The sequence below is a fragment of the Trichoderma asperellum genome, chromosome 2, assembly GCF_020647865.1.
Source record: "Trichoderma asperellum chromosome 2, complete sequence".
NCBI lineage: Eukaryota > Fungi > Ascomycota > Sordariomycetes > Hypocreales > Hypocreaceae > Trichoderma > Trichoderma asperellum.
In genome coordinates this window covers 906,769-927,512 of record NC_089416.1, presented here as the reverse complement: position 1 = coordinate 927,512, position 20,744 = coordinate 906,769, and the positions used below count along the sequence as shown (strand labels likewise).

Here is a 20,744-nt window from a genome sequence, read left to right as displayed (position 1 = left end):
TAGAGCGGTTTTCTTTTCAGAGTTCCTCTGCATCAGTCGAATTGTCCTACAGTACGGAGCAGTTTTCAACAGTTTAAGAAATTGGCATAGGGAATAGTGAGGTGAGAAATAAAGTTGCACCAGCTCGAAATGGTTCACCAATAATGAAGGGGACACAAGTGGTGGATCAGCCCAAGGAATTCAGCTGGCTGACCACCCACTCCATATCGTGAGGGGGGGAAAAATCTCACAGCTACCCGCAGCACTACACAAAAGGTCACCTGCGCGATGGATGATCAACAGGCCTACAATGCCGTCATTTCTTTCTTTTTTTTTTCGGGACGTTGTAGCTCACCATATTTCCAGCTCATGGCATTTGATACAACAAATTGTAGTTCGCCTAAAAATTGCATTCAGCAGCCTCGACATTAGCGTGTAGGAAATTGATCACGAACCAAAAATACATAGCACGGCATGTTCCACACTTTGCAGACACCCCTCTAAGGCTCATCTTAGCTTTTGGATCGCGATATCCGATGAGCCTCCCAACACGATATTCAACCTTGCAAGCCAAGGACGCATGGCGCGCTCGAAAGGGCTGGTGGGCATGCAAGGAATAGGTCGCACTACAGAGTTTTAATCTTGAAACCACGCAGATGAAACAAACGAATGGCCATCACGCATGCTCCCCCCCGTCGCCGCAAATCAGAGGCCAGGATATTATATTAAGTACTACAGCAGCTGATCTGCACGGTAAGTCGCAACCGTTTTTCGGCGAATGGATAATATTAGCATCAGCACGCAGGGCAGCGTCATTGACAGTCGGACGGTCCAAAAGACTCGAGTCCTTGCCTGGAAATATCAAATAAACAAGCAAAACAAAGGGAAATCCTCACAGGTCGAGTTTCTAACAAAAGCGCCACCAACAATACCTAGGTAACTTGACTTCCCATTGAGTTTGTCTAAAAGAGTCTTGTTGGTAACATGTTGAATTGCAAACCAACACGTACTAAGACTTGAACCCTGGTCACTTAGGACCACTAGGGCAGACACGACGTTTTGTTGTACACAAGGCGCTTTTAGCGTTGAGTGTTCTCGGGGAGAAGCTTGGGGCAGCAGATCAAGACCATATTAACAATGCTTTAGGCCCAATCCGGCGACTAGCTGTTGCTATTGTCAACTGGGTCCGAATATTGACCAAGGCGCACGGAGTACTCCGTACATTCGGTGGCTTCATCCTAGTTCGAAGTATACTAAAGTATACAACAGGTGCTCACCACCTATTCGCTACAAAGGCTGGCATTGATCGCTTAATGAAACTAGAACTGCCCAATCAACAGTCATTATGGATAACAGCTTCAATGGAGCAGGAGGAGGGGGGAAGGGGGGAGGCGCGGGTTGGTACAGCTTCTATCGCTCACAAGATAGGGATAGGAGCGCGTTGAACACCACCTCATTCACTCTCTCTTAAGCATCCAGCAGTTTGGAACCCGATGGGATGGTGAGTGCTGACTACTCGCGCATCCTTGCACTGCCTATTTTGGGTTGCCCAACAAACAGAGCCAGCTATGAGTCCCGGCAACTCCGTGCGGCCCCCATGCTTCGGAAACGTCAGAAAGGGGATGACTAGATGCGGTATTGCCCTGAAGAGCACACGACACCATGTGGCGGCAGACGCTTTGTTCGACCGCAGTGTCATGTTTCACAGCGCTTCATCTGGCTCAAAGACTCAGGACAGTGAAGTTACCAGGAGCTGATGACATTTGCTTGATCCCTTCTCTGTCCTGAGCTTCAATCTCCCGTCCGGGGGAAGCAGCGGCAGAACCCGTCTTTGCCTCGTGGCAATGATAGAGATCGTGCACATATTTCCGGTTCTTTGGAGGCTCGATGTGCGTTGCTTTTTCCAACGTCGAATGATAGATCCTCTTTGCAGTTCTAGCCGTTCAGGAACCCCATGTGTATGAAACGAGAGAGTGCTTTATTGGAGCTACTTCGTACTTGATGGGGTACACAGTTTGCCTTTTGCATTCCCCTCAATTAGTCCTACTGGCAACGTCTGATTGTTTGCTGATGGAGCCCTTTCATTCAATACACGCAGCAGACGCCAGTGGCGGCGGAGGTATGTGTGGTTGCTGCCTAATATGCTCTACGGCCATCTATCCAAACATCTATCCAAACTCAATCCGGGCAGCAGCAGTAGCACTAGGACAAACTACCATGGCGTTGCCATCGTCTAACTGCCTTAACGGTGACATATCCAAAAATAAGCAGACATCAGGGATGTCTCTTACTTTGTCCGAGGAAGAACATACAAACAGCCACCTGGCTAGCGTCTTCTGACAGCCACGATGAGGATCGCTCCATGGTGCTGACTGTGTCTAATTGTATGTAGTCCATCGGAAGATCCAACGGCGGCGGCCCAAGCTAACGCCGAGTCTTAACGAGCAAACGCCGGGAGCGCCTATTTAGACCGCCCATTGAGGAAGAGAAAATGTGTTGCACGCGCAACGAGAGGGAAAAATAAAAGATACCCCTCTCCAAGATGGTAAGTTTACGTATCAAAAAAAAAAAAGTCTCCGAGCAAGGTGGATGATGATGGTTCGTGCGCGATCCGGCCATCTTTCTTTCTTTATTTTCTAGCAAATAGGGAAGAGACGTGTACCTTGAGGACCAGATTCCTCTTGTCTTTTTTTTTTCTTCTAAACTCTCTCTCGACGTGGGGGTAAGGTTTGAGTTGGTCTCCGAAAGGATCTGAAACTCGAGACATGGTTCCACTCGGTGCAAACATATTGATGTCAAAGAGAGAATGATGTAAAAATTGTACTTTTCTCGTTTGAGTTTGGCGAATATGTAAGTACAGTTGAAGTATTTTGGTAGATGGTCTTACCCTGAAGCCCTTGACGTTCTTCTTGGGGGCTGTTTTGAAATGAGATTTTGAGTATATGCATCTTTTGAATGTATTCAGGTGTAGAATTAGAATTCATGTATAGTTTGTGTACTTGACATGACATTGATTAGAGGTGTAGAAAGTCTTTTCATGGAATATAAGCTACAGTGTCATCACCACTCTATGCTGTCTCGTCTGAATTGTAAGGATCTAGTAATCTACATATCTTGCCAGAGCACAATGTTTTATGAAAGAAGCATTATTTACTCCAAGAGAATCAAATTATATATAGCTCTAAAAAGAAAAGTGGTAAGCAAAGAGATGCATCACTCAATGCAGAGTCAGGGGCACGCCCGTCAACTCGGCATTATTCGAAGGGCGTGAATCATATTTATGACAAGAGAGCGAGAAAGGAGGAAAAGTTGGGCAATATTTTTGTTGTATCATTTCCAACTAGATTCAAAGTCATATACAAAACCTGCACACATGATAGATATCATGGCCTCATGAATCATTAGACTTGCCCGCTTCGATCAAATCGCCCGCCAAAGATCTCCATATCAGCAGCGTCCCTCTCTCCCTGTCTCCCAGGAGTAAAATCGAAGAAAAAATATAACCAATATAAAAAAAAAAAAAAAGGCCCAGACACAACAGAGGGGGATATCAGAACGACGAATAGATGAAATTTGCACACATCATTTTCGCAAGAGACGCTCCACAAATTCGTTTCACATGGCGTTTCTGTCCGCAAACGGATCGTCTTCGTCCTCTTCCTCTGACTGGTAGGAGTCCTGTCTCTCCTGCACTATCGGTCGCGGGTTCGACGGCAGCGGCGGTGGAATTGGAGGTGCTGAAAAGGCCGGCTTGGTAGATGGCCGGGGCGGCGGAGTCTGTCTTGGTGAGGAGTTGATGCTCAGGCCGGTGATGTCAGGGTGCTCGGCCCGGGTTGGAGAGGTGGTGCCGTCTCTTGCGGCCTGTTCTTCTTTTCCTTTCAAGGCAGCCACTATTTTGCAAGTTAGCATTGATTAGTCAAGAGAAGATGAAATGAAGGGAAATATGGGTTCGGTGAAGGAGCAGCAGTTCTTACTTCGGTATAAGTGAGCTTGTTCTGCGAGTTCGTCATCAGAGTCACTGTCAGCGTCCACAGATTGGTCCAGCTGCTCAAACGTCATGAGGGCGTGAACCAGTTCATCGTTGGCGTGGAGGAGAGGGCCGAGCCACTGTTCGTGGTCGACATGATGAATCTATTTCCCGCGGGTTCAAGTTAGCAAATAGGCAAGCTATATATGCTTCTCTCCAACAAGAGAGCAGTTATTGAAAAAAGTAAAGTGGGGTATCTTGTGACGACATACGTAGCGCAACACCTTCCTACGGAGCAGCTTGCAAGATTCAAATCTCTCGACAGCCAGGTTGTTTTCGGAAATCCGCTCCTTCTCACGGTTGATGGTCTGCAGCACGTTGCCCAAGTTTGTAGCTGCCAGCGACGACTCCGCAATAACAGACTTCATCTGCTCCTTTTCTGCTTCTAGATCAAACGGCTTCCTCTTGCCCTTGGACTTGCTGCTGCTGCTGCTCTTCTTCTTCTTGTCGGAGCTAGAAGAGCTGCTACCGAATATGGATCCACCGCTAGACAGAGACAGTGAAGGCGTTTGGTGATGTTTGAGGGAGTTGACTGCTGACCCTTCGCGACTATGCGCCGAGCGGCTATGGGAGGATGACGACGGCCCAGCGGCGTTGGAGGGCTTTGGAGAAGATGGCTCGTCGTCGTCCTCGTCGCCAAAGGGGTTCTCCGTCTCCTTCAGCACCTTTGATCGCTCCTGCGTGACGCCAACCTTGCGCTTGGGTAGCTCCTTGTGCAGTCGAGCGATCCTCTCCAGACCCGGCTTGTTCGCGTACTGGGACCAGCTGCTGAACAGCTCCCTGCACTTCTTCCTCACCTCCGGGTCGGACAGATCAGACGTGCCGCAGACGCGCAGTCGCTCCAGCAGAGGCTCGTCGGCAAAGGTTCGCTGGAAGCGCGGGCCGGCATTCTGGATCAGGCCGTCGAGCAGGACCAGGGCGCGGATCTGGCGGTGCACGTTGCCGTACTTGAGCTTCTTGCGAATGGCGCGCGCGGCCTCGGTGGGGCCAGAGGCCTGGATGGTGATGACTTCGACGAGGTCGGGGATGCCGCCGACGTCGTCCTCTTGGTAGGCCTCGGAGGTGAGCGTCTCGATGGTGACCGTGACGGCGGAGTAGGGCTTCTTCTAGACTGGGCATTAGTAGGGGGGTCTCAAGGGGTCGGGGGACTTCGCAGCGGATATAGGTATCGTACTGGTTGGAACATGCTGGGCTGCAGATGTGAGGCTCAGCTGGCCACGCAAGGAAGCAATAAGCAAGTTGATGGCTACGCCTTGGATTCTCGGGCTCTTGCGCAGGGAGACGATGCTTCTAGAATGAATCTCTGCCGATCGCGACCGTGTTGTATGAGGTTGGACGAGCTCGCTGTGTGCTACAGTTCAGCTTCGATAGCTCCAATCCTAAAGTGCGCCACGTCGCAGAGCAGCTCAGCTAAGAAGAACCAGCTCTCGCAACGCTTTTGTACGTCGCGCAACGCAATCGAGCAGCCGTCGCCTGTTTCGCGGTGGTGTCTTGGATTCACCGCCTCAGTCGCCAAACCACACGATTGGCACAAGCCGAAGACGACGGTTCGCTGCTGCGGCTTTTGGCAGCACGTAGTTAAATGGCGAGCGACCCTTCGTGGCTCGATTTGAACAAACGCGGGGCTGCTGCTGTTTCGCCATGGCGCGGTGGGGGCATAAGTGACGTCGCTTTTTTACGGGGGCTTGGTTGGGGATCTTTCTTGTCTCGAGTCCGCCGATTTTCAATTGTAGCCGGGCTCGTGTTTCCATAATTTGCAATTTCGCAGCGGATCAATGTCTTGATTTGGAAGGCAGCTCAAGCTCCAGTAGCTGCGATAGCGGCTGTGATAGCGGTGACAGCGCGTGTGAGTGGTCGGCATCAACTGAATATGGAGGCACTTTTCACATACTTCATTTATCGCATGACGATATCAACTGTCGATATATGGTATATGTACAAATAACATCTAAACATTTCTCTTTCTATATATAGGTATATATATATATATATATATATATCAATAAACACCAAGAGCTCAATCCTGGCTCATCAGTCACCTCTCCGCACCGGCGTCCTCCGCCATGGTGGATGTTTCCACCCTCAGCCCCTCCTTCGCCATGCCCTCTTCTCATACGTAAATACAGATTATCTGCTTGCTATATAAACAATGCTGAGAGCCACTGGACTCTCGCAGTATCGTGGTCTAGCTCTAACTCGCTATGCAACATGCTTTTGAAGGAAGAAGAAAAGAAGAAGAAAAGAAAAATTATGATAATAATCGCCATAACGCAGCTGTGACTGATTCTTTATGAATCGCCCAGTCCCAACAATACCAAATTTGCGACATTCATTATCGCAATAAGTAACCAAACAAGAGCACTCAGAATAATAAGAATCCAGCCGTTGGACATGTCTATCCCTGGCTCGCGAATCACCTCTTCGTCTTCTCTGGACTCAATGTGAAGCCGAGCTCGACCCGGCTGTACCGTCATATACCGGGATCGCGCAGTGAAATAGATGAGTGGGAATGTGGTGAAGGGCAACACCGTGCTGAGAACCACCTGTGAGGCGTTGAGGGCTTTGTCCAGGCCCACCTGTCCAACTGCTCCGGCGATGATGATGGAAGGGGTGATGCTGATAGACCTCGTCACGAGGCGTCGCAGCCATGGCTTCATCTTCCATCGAAGAGCTCCCTCGCTGACCATTTGGCCCGCAATGGTGCATACAATGCCGGCTGAAATACCCGAGAGCAGAAGGGCCAAGGCGAAGATTGTCCCGGCCCCAGACGAGATGCTCTCGGAGAGCAGGTGATAAATGCCGAAAATGTCTGCGGTGAGGGCGTCGGGATTCCCATATAGTGAGGCGCCGGCAACGATGAGAATGGCCGAGTTTACAAAGAGCGCAAAGGTGAAGAGCGACAGCGTGAGCTCGGTAATGGAATATTTGAGCGAGTGCTTGATGGCTGCGAGAGACGGAATGTACACGACCTTATCGTAGCTCTCATCGATGGTCGACGACGCTGCCGACACGGGGTCCTGGGGCATGAGACCGTGTTTCTCGTCATACTCCCTCAGCCGGGGCTTCACGATGCCCGACCCAAGGTACAGGCTGTGAGGCATAACGGTAGCCCCAAGAATACCACAGGCCTGGTACAGGCCGTTGGATTGGACAATTGCGCTGGAGGGGAGATAGCCCTTGAAGACCTCACCGACGCTGGTGTGCTTGATCAGCGAGAGCTGGATGCAAAAACAGACGACAACGCCCAGGACCAAAAAGAGGACGAAAAATTCAAAGATGCGGAGGCCTTTCATGGAGCCGTCTGGGCGGTAAAAGATGAGGATGGCCATGACGTCGAGGATGGATAGAGCGCAGCCAGCAACAAGGGGAAGTTTTGGGATGAGGAGATTCAGCGCAATGGCCGTTCCGATGACCTAGAATGGAAGAATGTCAGTCAGATGAGGACCGTGTGGGAGTCAACAGCTAGCAGCTCAGTATTGCGTACCTCGGCAATGTCAGTAGCGATGATGGCCACTTCTGCCAGCACGTAGAGGAAGTAGTTGAGCCATCGCGGCAGATAGGCACGACATGCTTGTGCGAGATCCAGACCAGTGACCGTGCCTAGCTGGATGGCGAGGCTTTGCAGGAGAATGGCAAAGAGGTTGCTGAGCAGGACGATGAACAGGAGCTTGAAGCGGTAGGAGGAGCCTGCAGCGATGTCGGTAGAGTAGTTTCCAGGATCGACTGCGCAAGAATTGGAGTCAGTCATATAATTCCCATCCTTCTTCTTTTCGCCTTTTTCTCATCATATCAAGAAGATGGCGTGGCCAATCTGAGTCATGACGAATACAGAGAGAGGGATGGAACTTACTGTACGCAACAGACACCATGAATCCAGGCCCCACGAACCTGCTAAATGTGATCAAGACATGCCTCAGCCTCGCAAGCGCCGTCCTGGCTCGTGTCTCCGAACTACGCCCGTTTGAAGCCGCGACAGAAGTCCGATCGTGATCACCGCCAACAGACGCAAGCATGATGCCTGCGGCGATGTGCGCGCTCTGATCTTTACCCTCAGTGCGCCCCTCTTGGGATGACACTGCTGGCGGCGGTGCCTGGACGCCAATTGAGTCGTCTGCGGCATTGCCGCCGCCCTCGCTGTTGGGTCTCCTGTCCATGGCTCTTACTTCTGTCTGTCGTTTTTGTAGGTTGGCGTTTCGCTATTGTCACCACGCACTCGCCCGCCCTCTAAAAGGCAGGTTGAAAGAAAAAGAGCAGACGCCAAAAAATAACAAAGCAGAAAGCAGCGCAATGATTTCAACAAATTTTCCGCTGACGTGCACTTTGAAGCTTAAATTTCTTTTGTTTTTTCCCTCAAACAAACGGTCGCTTTAACCCAAGCCCCCTTCCACCTGTCCTGGCCCCTATGAATCAGAGAGCCAAAACGACAGCGGTGACGGAGTCGCGCAGCGCATAACCCACGAGGGAAACAGAGAGAGGGAGAGAAATGCAGGCCCCCCAGAATTGATCGAAATTTCTTCGTATTAGAGAGGTCACTGCCACAAACCAACTCGCTGGGCCTTTTTTCGAAGGACAGAAGTGGAGCCCGGCTGAGCTGACTTGGCGTTTTCGGAGGTCAAAAGTTGGCCGGAAAGGGACAAATGACTGGCGTCTGTGTTTGTGTGGTGTTGCCCAGACATGTCCTCTTGAAACAGGTTTGTCTTTGTGTTTTTCTTTATTTCTTGGCTAATTCTTTTTGGCGAGTTGGATGTGGAGAGAGAGAAAGAAAGACAGAGTGAGAGGAGAGAGATGTGCGGCAATCTATAAGAATTTGGTGAAACTAGCAGAAGAATTCAGGAGCCACCCGCTCGGGAGTGCCACAAATCAGTTACGGCATCGGTTCTCCAAGCCCCCGAATCTGCCCGGAAAGACCTGGATCCGGTGCGCGGCCCGAGTTCTGGTTTGGCAAACACCCTCACAGCCAGGCAATGACCGTCCGATCTTCTCTTCTTTATCCTCCTCTTTCGTTCTCTTTTTCTTCGTGCGGATGCAGATATTTTTCGACTACAAATCCGAGAATGCAAAGGATTGGACGGATGGAAATGTGCAGTCTGTTCCGGCCGATATGATCCGCCTCGGCGATGCACGCCGACAAAAGGAATGCTGTCTGTGGTTCCAGCCCGCGAATCACATGAATGGAAAACCAGGCAAAAGGCCGGAGAGCAAAGCCCTGCCAAGGATCAAAAAGCCAGCCAAGAGCTTATTTCTTTTCGTGCTGCAGCTGACTACCGGTATTAATATGTCATTAGGCACAGGTTGCAGGCAGAGCTGTCTAAGCTGAGCAGAAAGCAGCGACAGGTCAGCAGCCCAATGCAATGAATGCTTCTTTAAATGATGCCGAGCAGCAGCTCTCTCTCTGGGTATTCTACATATAATCACGGATCAAAGGCACCAACGGCTGCAAAGCCACTTAATCATGACGCATACTCCGTGTAAATGAAGCAAATTCTGCTGTAACCCCTGCAAAGCGAAATAACCATCTGAACCCAATTCTGGCCCCCGCCTCCTCTTACACCGGGTTTCCCCGGAAGATTCTGCTGCTATCTTGCGGGTGGAGGCCATCCGGGTCCTCTAGCCTCTTACTATTTGTGGCGGAGGAGATAAAAAAGCCACGAAATGAGGTGCAGGTCAGATGAGCTCGCGTTTTGGCATCTCGGTTCCCCAGACTGGGTTGGTACCCGCGTCTGGCCGTTTTTTTCTCACTAAGCCGAGATATTGGCGATCTTTACATCATAACAGCTACTGCTTGTCTGCACTAATCACAGCAAACGAAAATGTGTGAATGTTGTACAACAAGGTATGCAGTGCCAATCAAAGACACCATGACCAATGCTGCATTGAATAGTGAATGAGTCAAATCCTCTGAGTGGCAGAGAAGGGCTCATCGGGCTTATCCCGGTGTTCGGCTCGGAATACGACTCTGAGACCCGTTCTGCCATTTCGTGCACATCTAATCCAGCCTCAAGGGACATCAAGGTCATGAAGCACTCCAAGGATGAAAATTTGTTATCCCAATGTAAAACATGAATGTATCTAGCTATAAAATAAAGAACATGCCTGAGAATATGTATGATTCTTCCCTCGAACATAGTCCTTGACAACCCGTCCATCTAGTGGTATATGTGGAATTCCCAACCTTTTTGTTCACTGTTTTCGATAAAAACCCCTTCTCCTCCTTCTAACAAACCGCATTTGAGTCTGTTGAAAGACTTGTTTTGGTTTCCTCTTTCTCAGTAGTCGCCCAAAACGCCATGCTAAAATGTCAGATCAGATACCTCCGCCGCCGCCCATATATCCCCTCTCCTCTATCCTGTCCTGGTCCCACTCTAATACGGCGTAATCATCAACAGACCAATACTACTACTTGTACAATTGAACATATCGGCAGTCAAATATAGATTCCGAAGAATCATTTCATTTATTTCTGCTTCTTGCCCGACTTGGCCGCGGCCCGCTCGCGCTCACGCTTAGCGTAAATACCAGCAGTGAACGGATCCTCGAATCGCAGAGCAACAATATACACGACCAGCACAAGAAGAGTCAAGGCAATGCCAGCAGGCTTGCCGTATGCAAGCGCAGTGCCCAGAAAGTTCATTGTCGAGCCCCAGTACATCGGCGCCGAGGTCACGTTGAAGGGGAAGCCCGTCACCATCTCATCCATGAGGATGCCGCAGTAGTCGCCCAGGAAGGTGCCCGTGATGCCCAGGCGCCATGTCGATGAGACGACCAGGACCATGCCAACGGCAAACAGGGCGTAGCCGGCAACTTGCGAGTACAGCGTCGTCAGCAGCGGGTGCGATGGCTGGTCCTCCAGAGCTGCCTTGTACAGCGAATCGCGGACGAGGCCGAGCGAGAAGATGGTGATTGCGAGGGCATAGCAGGCGGTGTAGCGGTTGCCTCCAAACAGCCTTGTGAGGATCTTGTTGTGGTACTCTGCGGAATTGGTTCTGAGTGTCAGCTGTATCTCTGCGGCTCACGAATCGCGAGGAGCTATTTCGAACCTTGACGAGCAACAATGCTGCAGCCAGAATACATTAGTAAACGAGTCAATCCCATTGCAAGTGAAGGAGGACTGGAACCGTGTTGCCACTTACTTCCAGAACAGCGGATTGAAGATGATGGATCCTGCCGAGACTATTTCGGTGCGCAAATCATCATATTAGACACACACACATTCTCTCTTCGGAGCAGCTTTGTTCACGTACTCAACAGGCTCTTCTTGTCCAGATCGACATAGTCGACCAGGTCTGCGATGCTGAATGATGACGCCATGGCGAGTTTGTGTGTGTAGGCAGATAGATTGGGAAAGTAAACAAACACGGGTGGAGAAGGAAAGGAAGAAAGACGACAGACAGAAACACGTCTTAAAAATCTACACAATCACGAGCGACAAAAGAAGGAAACGTGGCGTCTATTACTCCGAATTCCGCATCCAATCCCAGAGATTTGAGAGCTGCAAGCTCATAGCGTCATTGCTCTGCCCCGGAACGGCGGGCAGCTGTTTAACTCGTTCGGATGCGGGGATTGGTTCATGCGTGGTCACTTAGATGGGGCCTCAACAAAATTGGCGTCTGTCACAAGCAAATTGTCAATTCCAACTAAGCCCCCGACAACAGCCGCGTCTGCCAACGTGAAATGATAGGGCTGGGGCATGAGAAAAATCATTTAAAAGAATCCCGCTACTCCGTATGAGCACTAACCCATGGGAAAGCCAAGGGGAATGCAGCCGCTAATCCTAAAAATACACAGGCTACAGGTATGTATGTATGAGACTGGCTGGATAACAGCAGAATGGGAAAAAGAAAGGAAAAAAAAAAAAAAAAAAATAGCTCGCGTGTCCAAACATCCAGCACAAAGTCCATTGCCTTTCGCCCCTCTCCCGCGCTCCCAGCATCCAGGACGAGGCCCATATTCATCCAGTCGATACACTGGGCCAGTGTGTGGTATCTATAAATCCATTCAGGTTCCCTCACAATATAGAAATCGTCATCATCAGCTCATCCACAGTTTGTGGCTGGTGTAGTAGTATTACCCCTTCCCCCATAAACGCCTGAAAAACGCCGCCCGTAGTGACATGTTTACCGCCTGTTTCTCGTCTTCTTCCCTGCAGTGGCGGTATCTTCTTCTTCTTCGTCTTGGCCCTTCTTGAGATCCTCTGTCAGGCCCCATTCTTCCTTGTCATACCAGTCCTCACCATCAGACATGTCTCGATTTGGCCCAGAGTGTGCCTCTGCCTTTGACCAATGCAGCACGTCTTTACGAAGTCTTTGAGCTCTCAGCAAGCCCAAATGGAGCCTAGCAGCCCCCCGGCAGACCTCTTCTTGCTTCTGCACATACAAGGATAGAAGCTTCCTCATGTCTTCAGCTTCGTTATCGGGTAAGCCAAGGTTTCGGTCGAGCGCGGCATTTGGGGGAGGTAGGAACATTGGGTGGATATAGGACTGGCTGGTTTCTACGCCATTATGCGAGGCTTCGTTTGCTGGTTCACCACCATCTTGCATCTGTACGTCTTCGCTGGGCAGGCGGCTTCCCTTCTTACGACCTTGACTCGCAGTTTCGGTCGATGGGTCTGCACCGTTTGTAATTTTAGCTGTGTCACCATTGGCTGCGTCTTTGCCGTTTTCTTGCTTCACGTCCGCTGCTTTGGGTTGGTCCTTGGAAGCTCCGTCGTCTGTTTCCATCATCTCATCTTGCCTGGGAGGTGTCTTCCTCTTCTCTGGTGCATCGGCATCGGCATCGTCCATGGGCATATCGGCAGACGCCGAGATGGCAGCACCGTGTTCACTCGATGCCTTTGATCCGTTTGCAGCTCGAGCTCCTGGCGTATCGTTTTTGCTGGTCGCACCATTTAAATTGGCGGGTGAAAATGCCCCCTCGCCTGTCTTTGTGGAATCTTGAGACTGGCGAGCAGCGCTTTTTTCAGTATAAAAATCGATATCGTTCGTGCCGACCATGGTTGAACATGGCACCCAAGTGGAGTCGCCACAAAGAGAGGTCCACAAGTGTCGAACCTGCCATAGCGATCGGTTTTCCTTTTGCATTATGCGAGAACTCTGCTTCACTAGTTCTGTGAGGGTATTGGAAGTAAAAGGCTTGGAGAGGACGGGGTGGGTTGGCAGGTCGGTTGAAGCAGTGAGCGGCGCAAGGATGTCTGTCAAAGTTAGCGCGGCCTTGTCCCAGCGGAATTTCGCGAAACATACGTTCTAGGCGAATATTTGCATACGGATCCAACTCTGCAGCCGATAGCATAGCCTCTTCAATGCGGGCGTCGTCATCGTCGCTATCGAATTCGTAGCCGTCATCGTCGACCAGGGGAGAATTGCGATGGATGATGGACCTTCGCACACCGGCGTACTCCACAGACTGTGTCAGATTAGCCATCGCGCCTCGCCCAGCTGAGATTCAGCAGCAAGTACCTCTTTGTAAGCGCCAGGCCCTGCCGTGGGCATCAATTGTCCCTTGTGTGCGAAACGCGCCCTCTTCTTTAATTTGTTGCCGCGGTTGGTGAAGCTTTCGATCTCGGAGTCAGAATCGGATTCTGTGGGCGAGGCAGCCAGGTTAGCGTGATTCAGCTGGCGGCGAGTGTCAAAACGTCTGTAGGGAGCTCACCATACGCCCTCCGTTTGAAGGCCTTCTTCATGCCGGCGATGGTCTCGGCAAAGAGCACCTGCTGCGAGGCCATGATGAGCAGATTCCGAGGCCGGCCGGCCGCTGACGAGGGCAGAGCTGCGTGGAGAGGAAGAGAAAGCCGACGGCGAGCACAAGATTCGTCAACACGAGAATCTGGCTGAGCAGGTCTATTCGTGGGAGCGGCTGATACGTCGTCTAGCGCACAGGATGCGGCGTCATAGAGATCGGCCTCGCACAGCAGACTTCGAGGCTTGTGTCACACGCCAGAAACGGGTTGGAGGAGGAGCAAATTGGCCCACGACGAGGAGAACCGGCAGAAGCGCAGAGGCGCTGGGCAAGGCTGCTCTGCTCTGCTCTGGCTCTGCCCACTTTTTTTCCCAAGCTTCTACTGCCGGCGCAGCCAAAGCGACATGGGCCAATGAAAACCCGAGACCCGGAAGCTCACTTTCGCCGATGCCGCGCTGTGAGAGTGTTTTTGGGAACTGTGTTTTGGAGGTGTGACGTAAGTTTGGGATATTTTACCGAAGATTAAGCGGTATCAGTTGCTGGATAAGAAACGTCGCTGTTACAGGTTAGCAACTCAAAATCACCGCTACATTGGTATATTGGAACCCTTAGTTGTAAAGTCGATGATATTATAACATAGGGTATAAATCTAAATTCAAATATTGATATTTAAATCTGGGGTGGAGAGGTGGGTTTAATTCCTTGTCGTGGGATATAAAAACTGTCACTGGAGATCGCGTTATCGATACATCTGAATCCACGTCTTGGCCGCTTATACTGAAAACACTGTTGCGAGCATTCTACCAGTGAAAATCACATAGTTGATCACAATTCTAAGAATTATTACAAGCTTAGGTTACTTCCAATCATCGACGTCGCCTTGGTCACAGAAGATATCTCAATTGTAAAGGATACCTTGACTACGGAGGATACTTGCTCTATAGCAGTCTCCGACAATATTATACAATGCTTTTACCCACTCTGTCTCTCTAATTTTTTTTTTCTCCCCTGCTTTTACGGCTTAGCAGATCTGCCGCCAAAGCTGCTAGCAGCCGAGATTTGTGATGCGGCCAGGTCCAGCTTTGGCAACGGGGTCTTGCCGCTCCCGGTTGGGGGAGGGAGGAATCCAATAGCAACCAGGTACGCCAAGTACGCGCCTAACGACTGTACATCCACAGCATGAGAGACATTCGACTCGTTCTCGTAGAGCTTCAGCGCCGCCAGGGCATTAGCGTCATCTAACTCTGGCGCAATGGAGTTGCCGGGCAAGTCTCCCACGACGAAGTGGAAGAGGGGTAGCAGAGCGTGAGGCTCCTCCTTGGTATCGTCGCTGACATACTCCTTGACCTTTGCGGACCACTCTGGGTAAGGCATTATGGGGGCCTCATAGCCATAGACTTCAAGAGCACCAATCCAATCATTTAGCGTCAAGCGCGGGTGGCTGGTGACCTGTGCCACAGCTACAGATTGTCCAGTTGCCGCAGAGAGGTGGAACGCAGAGGAAACCACAATACGACTGACCTGAGTGACGGGCACGGCGTTGAGCGTATTGGTAATATCCGGGCGACCACCCACCTGTAATGATCCCTTCCATAGTCGGACCAGGAAGTCGTCTGTCACAGAGATGCCGGATGCTGGATCAGCCGTGATATAGCCAGGACGAATGACGGCACCGGCCAGGCCACGAAGTCCGGCCTCACGAACCAGGAGCTCGCTCGCCCACTTGGACTGTCCATAACCTGTGGCAAGGCCCTTTCGGCTTCCCTCCAGGTCGTCCGCTTCCATCACGGCACCAGCCTTCTTAGAGAGCTCCACGTAGTGGTCGTTATCCAGCGTAGAGGTTGAGCTAACAAATGCTAGCCTCTTAGCCTTTCCAGAGGCGCAAAGCTGGATGCAGGCCAGTGTGCTGAGTACGTTGGCTGATCGAAGGCTTGAGTATGGCAGCATCCAGTTGACCTGGGCGCCGTTGTGGATGACAGCATCGACCTCGGCAGAAAGGCGAGCCCAAACATCCTGGGAAAGGCCAAGCTGCGGCTTACCAATGTCTCCCACCACGACTTCAAGCCTAGACGAAGTTACCCATTCTTGAGACCATAAGCCGTAGGCCGTCATTACTTTTTCTAGTCGAGCGAGACCATCCGCCGGATCCTTGGCTCGTACGAGGGCGATAACATTTGCCTTGGTAGGGCCCTCGAGGAGTTCGCGCACAATATATGAGCCTAGGAAACCAGTGGCTCCGGTGAGAAGCACGCGAGGGGAGGTGACTGCGCCTGCTGTGGGAATAGACTTGGGGATTTTGCTTGTGAGGTCCCTTGCGTCGGCGGCATACGCCTCGTCCAGAACATTCTTGTCTCCATCGAGGGGCATCGCATCTAGACGCAGGCCGATGGGGTCCTGAGCACGGTCGATCTCTGCGGCAAGAGCCTCAAGTGTCTGAGATTGGAATATCACCTTGATCGGCAGATTGATGTCCTTCCATTCCTTGGTCACGCTGAAAAACATCTGCTGTGCAAGGATGGAGTGTCCTCCCTCGTCGAAAAAGTTAGATTCCGGTCTAAACATTCTTGCTGAGCTGTTTGGAAGCACAGAGGCCCAGATCGAAGCTAGGCGAGTCTGTGTTGGTGTCAGGTTTACAGATACGGACGAGGCTCGTCGCTTCGCTAGGAAGCTAAGATCCGCGACGTCGGGGAACGGAAGTGCAGGTCTGTCTATCTTTCCATTGGGATCTTTGAAATTTGTATTGTTAGTCACGGACTAAAGCTCTCTTCATAACAGAGCAGAAGAAAGGGCAGAGGGACTTACTCAACGGCATGCGAGCCAGAGGAATAAAGAGGCTAGGAACGGCATATTTGGGGACCTTAGTAGCGAGGTACTTCTTGCAGTCTTCGGAAAGTGACTTGAACTTTCGAAGCATTTGACCCATCGACTCATCCTGTGACACTGGCTCCAGTTGTCCACTTTCCTTTTGAACGTGTTCGAACCAGCGCTTTGTCTCAGGAACGAAATAAGTGACGAGTGTGTGCTCCTCGTCCTTGTCTCTGCGAACTAAAGTGACGTTTTCGCGAACAAATGGGTGCTGTGAAAGGTGTGTATCGATTTCTCCCAACTCGATTCGGAAGCCACGGATCTTGACTTGCGAATCGATTCTTCCAGTGCACTCTACATTTCCATCTTCACGGCGCCGGCCAAGATCACCGGTTCTATACAGGCGATCTCGCGGTCCCTTGTAACCCCATGGCTTGTAAGCCTCAGCAGCACTCTTACCATTGTCCTGCTGAGCCCATATGGTTGGGTCCACAAACCAGTTGAGAAGGAACTTATCCCTGTTTAGAGATGTAGTTTTTTCATCATCTCCAAGGTAGCCCTCCGAAAGTCCGGCAGCGCGAATCATCAGTTCTCCTTGCTCACCGACTTGGCACAATCGAGACCTATCGTCGCGGTCTACAACCAGGAGCTGAACATTTTGCATACCCTGGCCGACTGGGATGATATCCGGTAGGGTATCCAGGAATAGAGGCTCCCGTGCCCTGCTTGGAATCTCAAAATAAGATACCGCCCGTTGCGATTCTGTCGACCCATAAAGGTTAATGACACTTGTGTTGGGCGCAAGATTGCGCAGCTTGTTTGTGTCCTTCTTAGTTAATAAATCGCCCACAAAGAACGCATTTCGAAGAGAGGGGATCTGAGCAGTAGCGCCTCCAACGAGAATCTGGCCCATGGCGGGGGTCAGGTGGGTAATAGTGACGCTGTTCTCCTTCATCCATTCGGCCAGGACCTCGTAAGCAATCGCTTCTGCCGGCGGACAGATAATTTTGGCACCGAGGAAAAGTGGCGTGAAGATATCTCTCTATGAATGGCGTGTCGTTAGATTATTCTATTATAGATAGAAAGACCAAACAGTGACTCACCTGGATTGGGTCGTGGGCAATTCCAGAAAGCATCGTGAACCTGTCTTGGTCTGAGAGGCCAAATCTTTCCGCCATCCAAGGAAAGTAGTGAGTCAAAGAGAAATGGCGACCTTGGACACCCTATTTAAGCTATTAGCACGCTCCTGCGGGGTTGAATCTGCTAATCCAGGGAACGCCATCGTCTCGACAGAGCAATGCCCCTGGATTGAGGAGGAGTCGCACCTTTGGTCTTCCTTCCGAACCACTAGTGAAACTCAAAGTAGGAATGGAATCAGGTCCAATGAGAACATTGATGGGGTCCTCTCGGCTGTATACTGAGGGATCAAGGGTGTCTTTGCCGTCGACAGACCCTCCTCTCAGCTCGCCATCATCTAACAGCTCGAGCGCTGGAATAGTAGACTTGAGGCTCAGATTTTCCGAGGCAAACTTCAGGACGAGGTCAGAAGGTGGGCCGAACTCCTCATTTGCCTTTTCGATGCAGACAAGGAATCTAGGCTTGGCGACGTCTAATAGCACCGTTTGGCGCTCAGGAGGATACTGTGGATCAATCACACTGACAGTCGCGCCAGCTTTGAGAGCACCCATATAGGCCACCACGAGTTCAACGCTATTAGAAGGATCAATTAGCAACTAAAAGCAAATAAAAGGACAGCCAGAGAGTACCAACCCTCGGTAAGCGTATATCATGACAACATCTCCAACGTTGCATCCATGGCTCAAGAAATGCTGAGCTAGTAGGTTTGAAGCCTCATGGATCTGGCGATATGTAAATGAGCGCTCCTTTCTTTGTGAGCTCTTAGTTTCAACGACACACTCTCTGTCGGGAAAGGATTTGGCATTCTTGGCAAATATCTCATGGATTGCTAAAAAACGCAGAGTAAGAACATGTTATACATGAGGAACAAACGCATCGTAGTATCCTACCACCACGATAATCTCCCCAGTGGAGATCAATAGTCGGATCTGGGGACGCCATGTCTCTGATAATGGGTGACAATATACCAATTGCCGTTTAAACCTGGCTGGCTTTTGATGTATGCTGTATGAGCGTTTTGGGGCTAGGAATGACGATTGAAATATGTGAGGTTGAGCTTAGCTGTAGTGAGTCACGGGCCCTGACAAACTTTTATCCACACCGATCTCGCGCCCCAAAAACCACCTAAATCTGGGCACAGAGAGAAGCTCCCCACTGAAAACACATACGGCCAATACTTGCGGCTATTCATCTTATTATTTTAATTTTCATTCCAATTGGCTTATATTCTGAAGCCGCATTGCAATTATGGCAATATCAGTACTCTACAAGCGTTTCTGTTGCATGTAGTATGAGATATTTTAAGTTCTTGAATATAGGCAATTGGCAGAATGGAATTTACAAATCGAAGTCATTTTTCTTCATTTTTAAAGATTCCAAAATAAGAGTACTCTTTTATGCCAATTGACAGCGATAAATACTCTTTATTTAATTCTCCACATCGGCGCTGTGTAGTGCTGTAGAACATAAACACTTTTCAATTGCGCCAAGGTGAATTGGATTGAAAGCTCAGAATTCAATTAATGTTGTATTATTCATACAAACATAACATTGTACAAAGAATATGTAACGGGAGACATGTTGTTGCCTCATGCAGCCTCTGCCATTCAATCGCTCATTCTTCCATTCATACGCGCTAATTAATTTCGTCTCATGCCGCAGCCGTAATAACCCCTATGCTCTGCGCAGTAGAATGCATCTCACATATGGAAGTTACCGGGTGAAATAGACTAAAGAATAATTCATTTATCCGCTTGAAAATTTATTTGCATATTTGTTGTTCTTGGAGTTTAACTGACAGTCTTTATAGAGTTAGCAAGATTGGTTTGAGAAAGAGGTTGAGCGCCGTTGCGAGTCGACAAACGCCCTATCATGGTTCTTCAGCGCAGCTAATACACCTACCGTTGAAAGGGGCAATTATGACGGCATTTCAATCATCTTTGTCAACGAATAACTTGACTAAAACTATGAGTTACTAGACTGCCCTTTTGGACCTACTGGGCTGAAATCGAATGCGATTCACTACGTTTCAAAATAAGTTGATGGAGCCAGTGGTATTACACCACTATTCTTTTGAGTCTTAGCGTTTGATTTGTAGCATTATGGCAAGACTTGACAGAACATGTGTACAGACCTCTTCGAGTGTCAGCGTATTCTCATCTTTCGAGCTTCAATAAGTCAAAACGCAAAAAATCCCCCATCAAGCCCATGCAATTCAATTATACGGAGCCATCTACTTGTCTTGGTGATCACAGTGAGAATAATACAAGCAAAGATTTTTTGGTCCTAGTTGATCTCGAAGTAAAATGATGAAAAGAGAACACAAACTTTACAAGGGAAGCGATCAGTATCATATTCCATGACATTGCTTTCTTGATAAGAGTGCGAACAGTGAGAAACATATACACCAAGTTATGATGGAAAATGAATACCACGTCCATGACAAGAATGAGACTGTCTACACCTTGGGAGTTAGACCACTAGGCCATCCGCGCTCTATGAGGCTACTATATCCGATGACATGATCGTCACCCTGGCAAGGGTACAGCGGCGTTGCCCGAAGGACTGCACTAGGAGCACTCCACCCTCACGCTGTATGACAGTTCTGAGAAGAAGCTGTTTAAAAATTAATATGAAGGTGTTGAGGCTAAGATTTGCGTACTAGTTTCGTGTGATGAGATGGTTGGCGGGATTGCCATGATGCTAGCGTAGCGTCTCAGGCGAAGGCGTCGACGGCGGCGGCGTGTGGAAATTAGACAAGACAGGGACCTATTTTGACGGCTTCTAAAAAAACAAGACAAGAAGCTAGCATGTGTCATGCAGCTAGTTTAGTGGTTGATTTAGTAAATGAAAAGAACATGGGCATCAGCTCCATTGTCTGAGTGTTGAGACCTGTAAACTCGTATTGCCAGTTCAGTTAATAACATGTACATGTAGTTTGAGAGCATGTGTGCCAAAGCAACTATGGATTTCCCATGTAGTTGATAGAGCCACATACTCTTTTTTCTCAAATTCGCAGTTCACAACAACTAGTGATTTCCCGTCTCCAGGGGTCGTATTCGACAAAGAATCTTCATGGTGAGATTTTCCATCCACTCTCGGCGCATAATACGGAGCAATGTAA

At 49.8% G+C, this 20,744-nt stretch overlaps 6 protein-coding genes across 6 annotated transcripts; 1 reads left to right on the top strand and 5 right to left on the bottom strand.

The window, feature by feature from the left end:
• Positions 1–757: 757 nt before the first annotated feature.
• TrAFT101_002613 (uncharacterized protein) lies at positions 758–1,450 on the top strand (the record flags this gene model as incomplete). The annotated part of the gene is made up of 3 exons (XM_066126651.1): positions 758–915; positions 1,126–1,248; positions 1,303–1,450. The coding sequence occupies 3 exons, from the start codon at positions 758–760 to the stop codon at positions 1,448–1,450; spliced, it is 429 nt and encodes a 142-aa protein (XP_065982755.1).
• Positions 1,451–3,132: 1,682 nt separating this feature from the next.
• TrAFT101_002612 (uncharacterized protein) lies at positions 3,133–5,611 on the bottom strand. Its single transcript, XM_024901744.2, has 4 exons — positions 5,181–5,611; positions 4,219–5,112; positions 3,954–4,110; positions 3,133–3,869 (listed from the first exon to the last, which is right to left on the bottom strand). The coding sequence occupies exons 1-4, from the start codon at positions 5,190–5,192 to the stop codon at positions 3,595–3,597; spliced, it is 1,338 nt and encodes a 445-aa protein (XP_024763734.1). The 5' UTR covers positions 5,193–5,611; the 3' UTR covers positions 3,133–3,594.
• A 271-nt stretch (positions 5,612–5,882) lies between these two features.
• Positions 5,883–9,088, bottom strand: TrAFT101_002611 (uncharacterized protein). Its single transcript, XM_024909494.2, has 3 exons — positions 7,857–9,088; positions 7,491–7,729; positions 5,883–7,419 (listed from the first exon to the last, which is right to left on the bottom strand). Exons 1-3 carry the CDS (start codon positions 8,158–8,160, stop codon positions 6,295–6,297), a joined length of 1,668 nt encoding a protein of 555 aa, XP_024763733.1. The 5' UTR covers positions 8,161–9,088; the 3' UTR covers positions 5,883–6,294.
• Positions 9,089–10,460: 1,372 nt separating this feature from the next.
• Positions 10,461–11,314, bottom strand: CHOL2 (Phosphatidyl-N-methylethanolamine N-methyltransferase; the record flags this gene model as incomplete). The annotated part of the gene is made up of 4 exons (XM_024904911.2): positions 10,461–10,975; positions 11,044–11,060; positions 11,137–11,176; positions 11,248–11,314. The coding sequence occupies 4 exons, from the start codon at positions 11,312–11,314 to the stop codon at positions 10,461–10,463; spliced, it is 639 nt and encodes a 212-aa protein (XP_024763731.1).
• Positions 11,315–12,120: 806 nt separating this feature from the next.
• TrAFT101_002609 (uncharacterized protein) lies at positions 12,121–13,724 on the bottom strand (the record flags this gene model as incomplete). The annotated part of the gene is made up of 4 exons (XM_024909493.1): positions 12,121–13,193; positions 13,243–13,405; positions 13,459–13,580; positions 13,652–13,724. The coding sequence occupies 4 exons, from the start codon at positions 13,722–13,724 to the stop codon at positions 12,121–12,123; spliced, it is 1,431 nt and encodes a 476-aa protein (XP_024763729.1).
• An 828-nt stretch (positions 13,725–14,552) lies between these two features.
• TrAFT101_002608 (putative NRPS-like protein biosynthetic cluster) lies at positions 14,553–18,656 on the bottom strand. The gene is made up of 6 exons (XM_024899294.2): positions 18,511–18,656; positions 18,254–18,449; positions 17,809–18,193; positions 17,587–17,706; positions 16,481–17,525; positions 14,553–16,404 (listed from the first exon to the last, which is right to left on the bottom strand). Exons 1-6 carry the CDS (start codon positions 18,560–18,562, stop codon positions 14,693–14,695), a joined length of 3,510 nt encoding a protein of 1,169 aa, XP_024763728.2. The 5' UTR covers positions 18,563–18,656; the 3' UTR covers positions 14,553–14,692.
• Between the last annotated feature and the right edge of the window lie 2,088 nt (positions 18,657–20,744).

Bases quoted from the DNA above. Each gene is read 5' to 3' on its own strand.
- TrAFT101_002611 (XM_024909494.2), bottom strand. From the start codon at position 8,160: ATGGACAGGAGACCCAACAGCGAGGGCGGCGGCAATGCCGCAGACGAC. The intron at 7,730-7,856 runs GTAAGTTCCATC...ATTCTTGCGCAG, and splicing joins CATGGTGTCTGTTGCGTACA to TCGATCCTGGAAACTACTCT. The intron at 7,420-7,490 runs GTACGCAATACT...CTTCCATTCTAG, and splicing joins TCGCTACTGACATTGCCGAG to GTCATCGGAACGGCCATTGC.
- TrAFT101_002608 (XM_024899294.2), bottom strand. From the start codon at position 18,562: ATGGCGTCCCCAGATCCGACTATTGATCTCCACTGGGGAGATTATCGT. The intron at 17,707-17,808 runs GTGCGACTCCTC...TAGCTTAAATAG, and splicing joins GTTCGGAAGGAAGACCAAAG to GGTGTCCAAGGTCGCCATTT. The intron at 16,405-16,480 runs GTAAGTCCCTCT...CAAATTTCAAAG, and splicing joins TCTGGCTCGCATGCCGTTGA to ATCCCAATGGAAAGATAGAC.
- TrAFT101_002612 (XM_024901744.2), bottom strand. The intron at 4,111-4,218 runs GTATGTCGTCAC...CGCGGGAAATAG, and splicing joins GTAGGAAGGTGTTGCGCTAC to ATTCATCATGTCGACCACGA. The intron at 3,870-3,953 runs GTAAGAACTGCT...CTTGCAAAATAG, and splicing joins ACAAGCTCACTTATACCGAA to TGGCTGCCTTGAAAGGAAAA.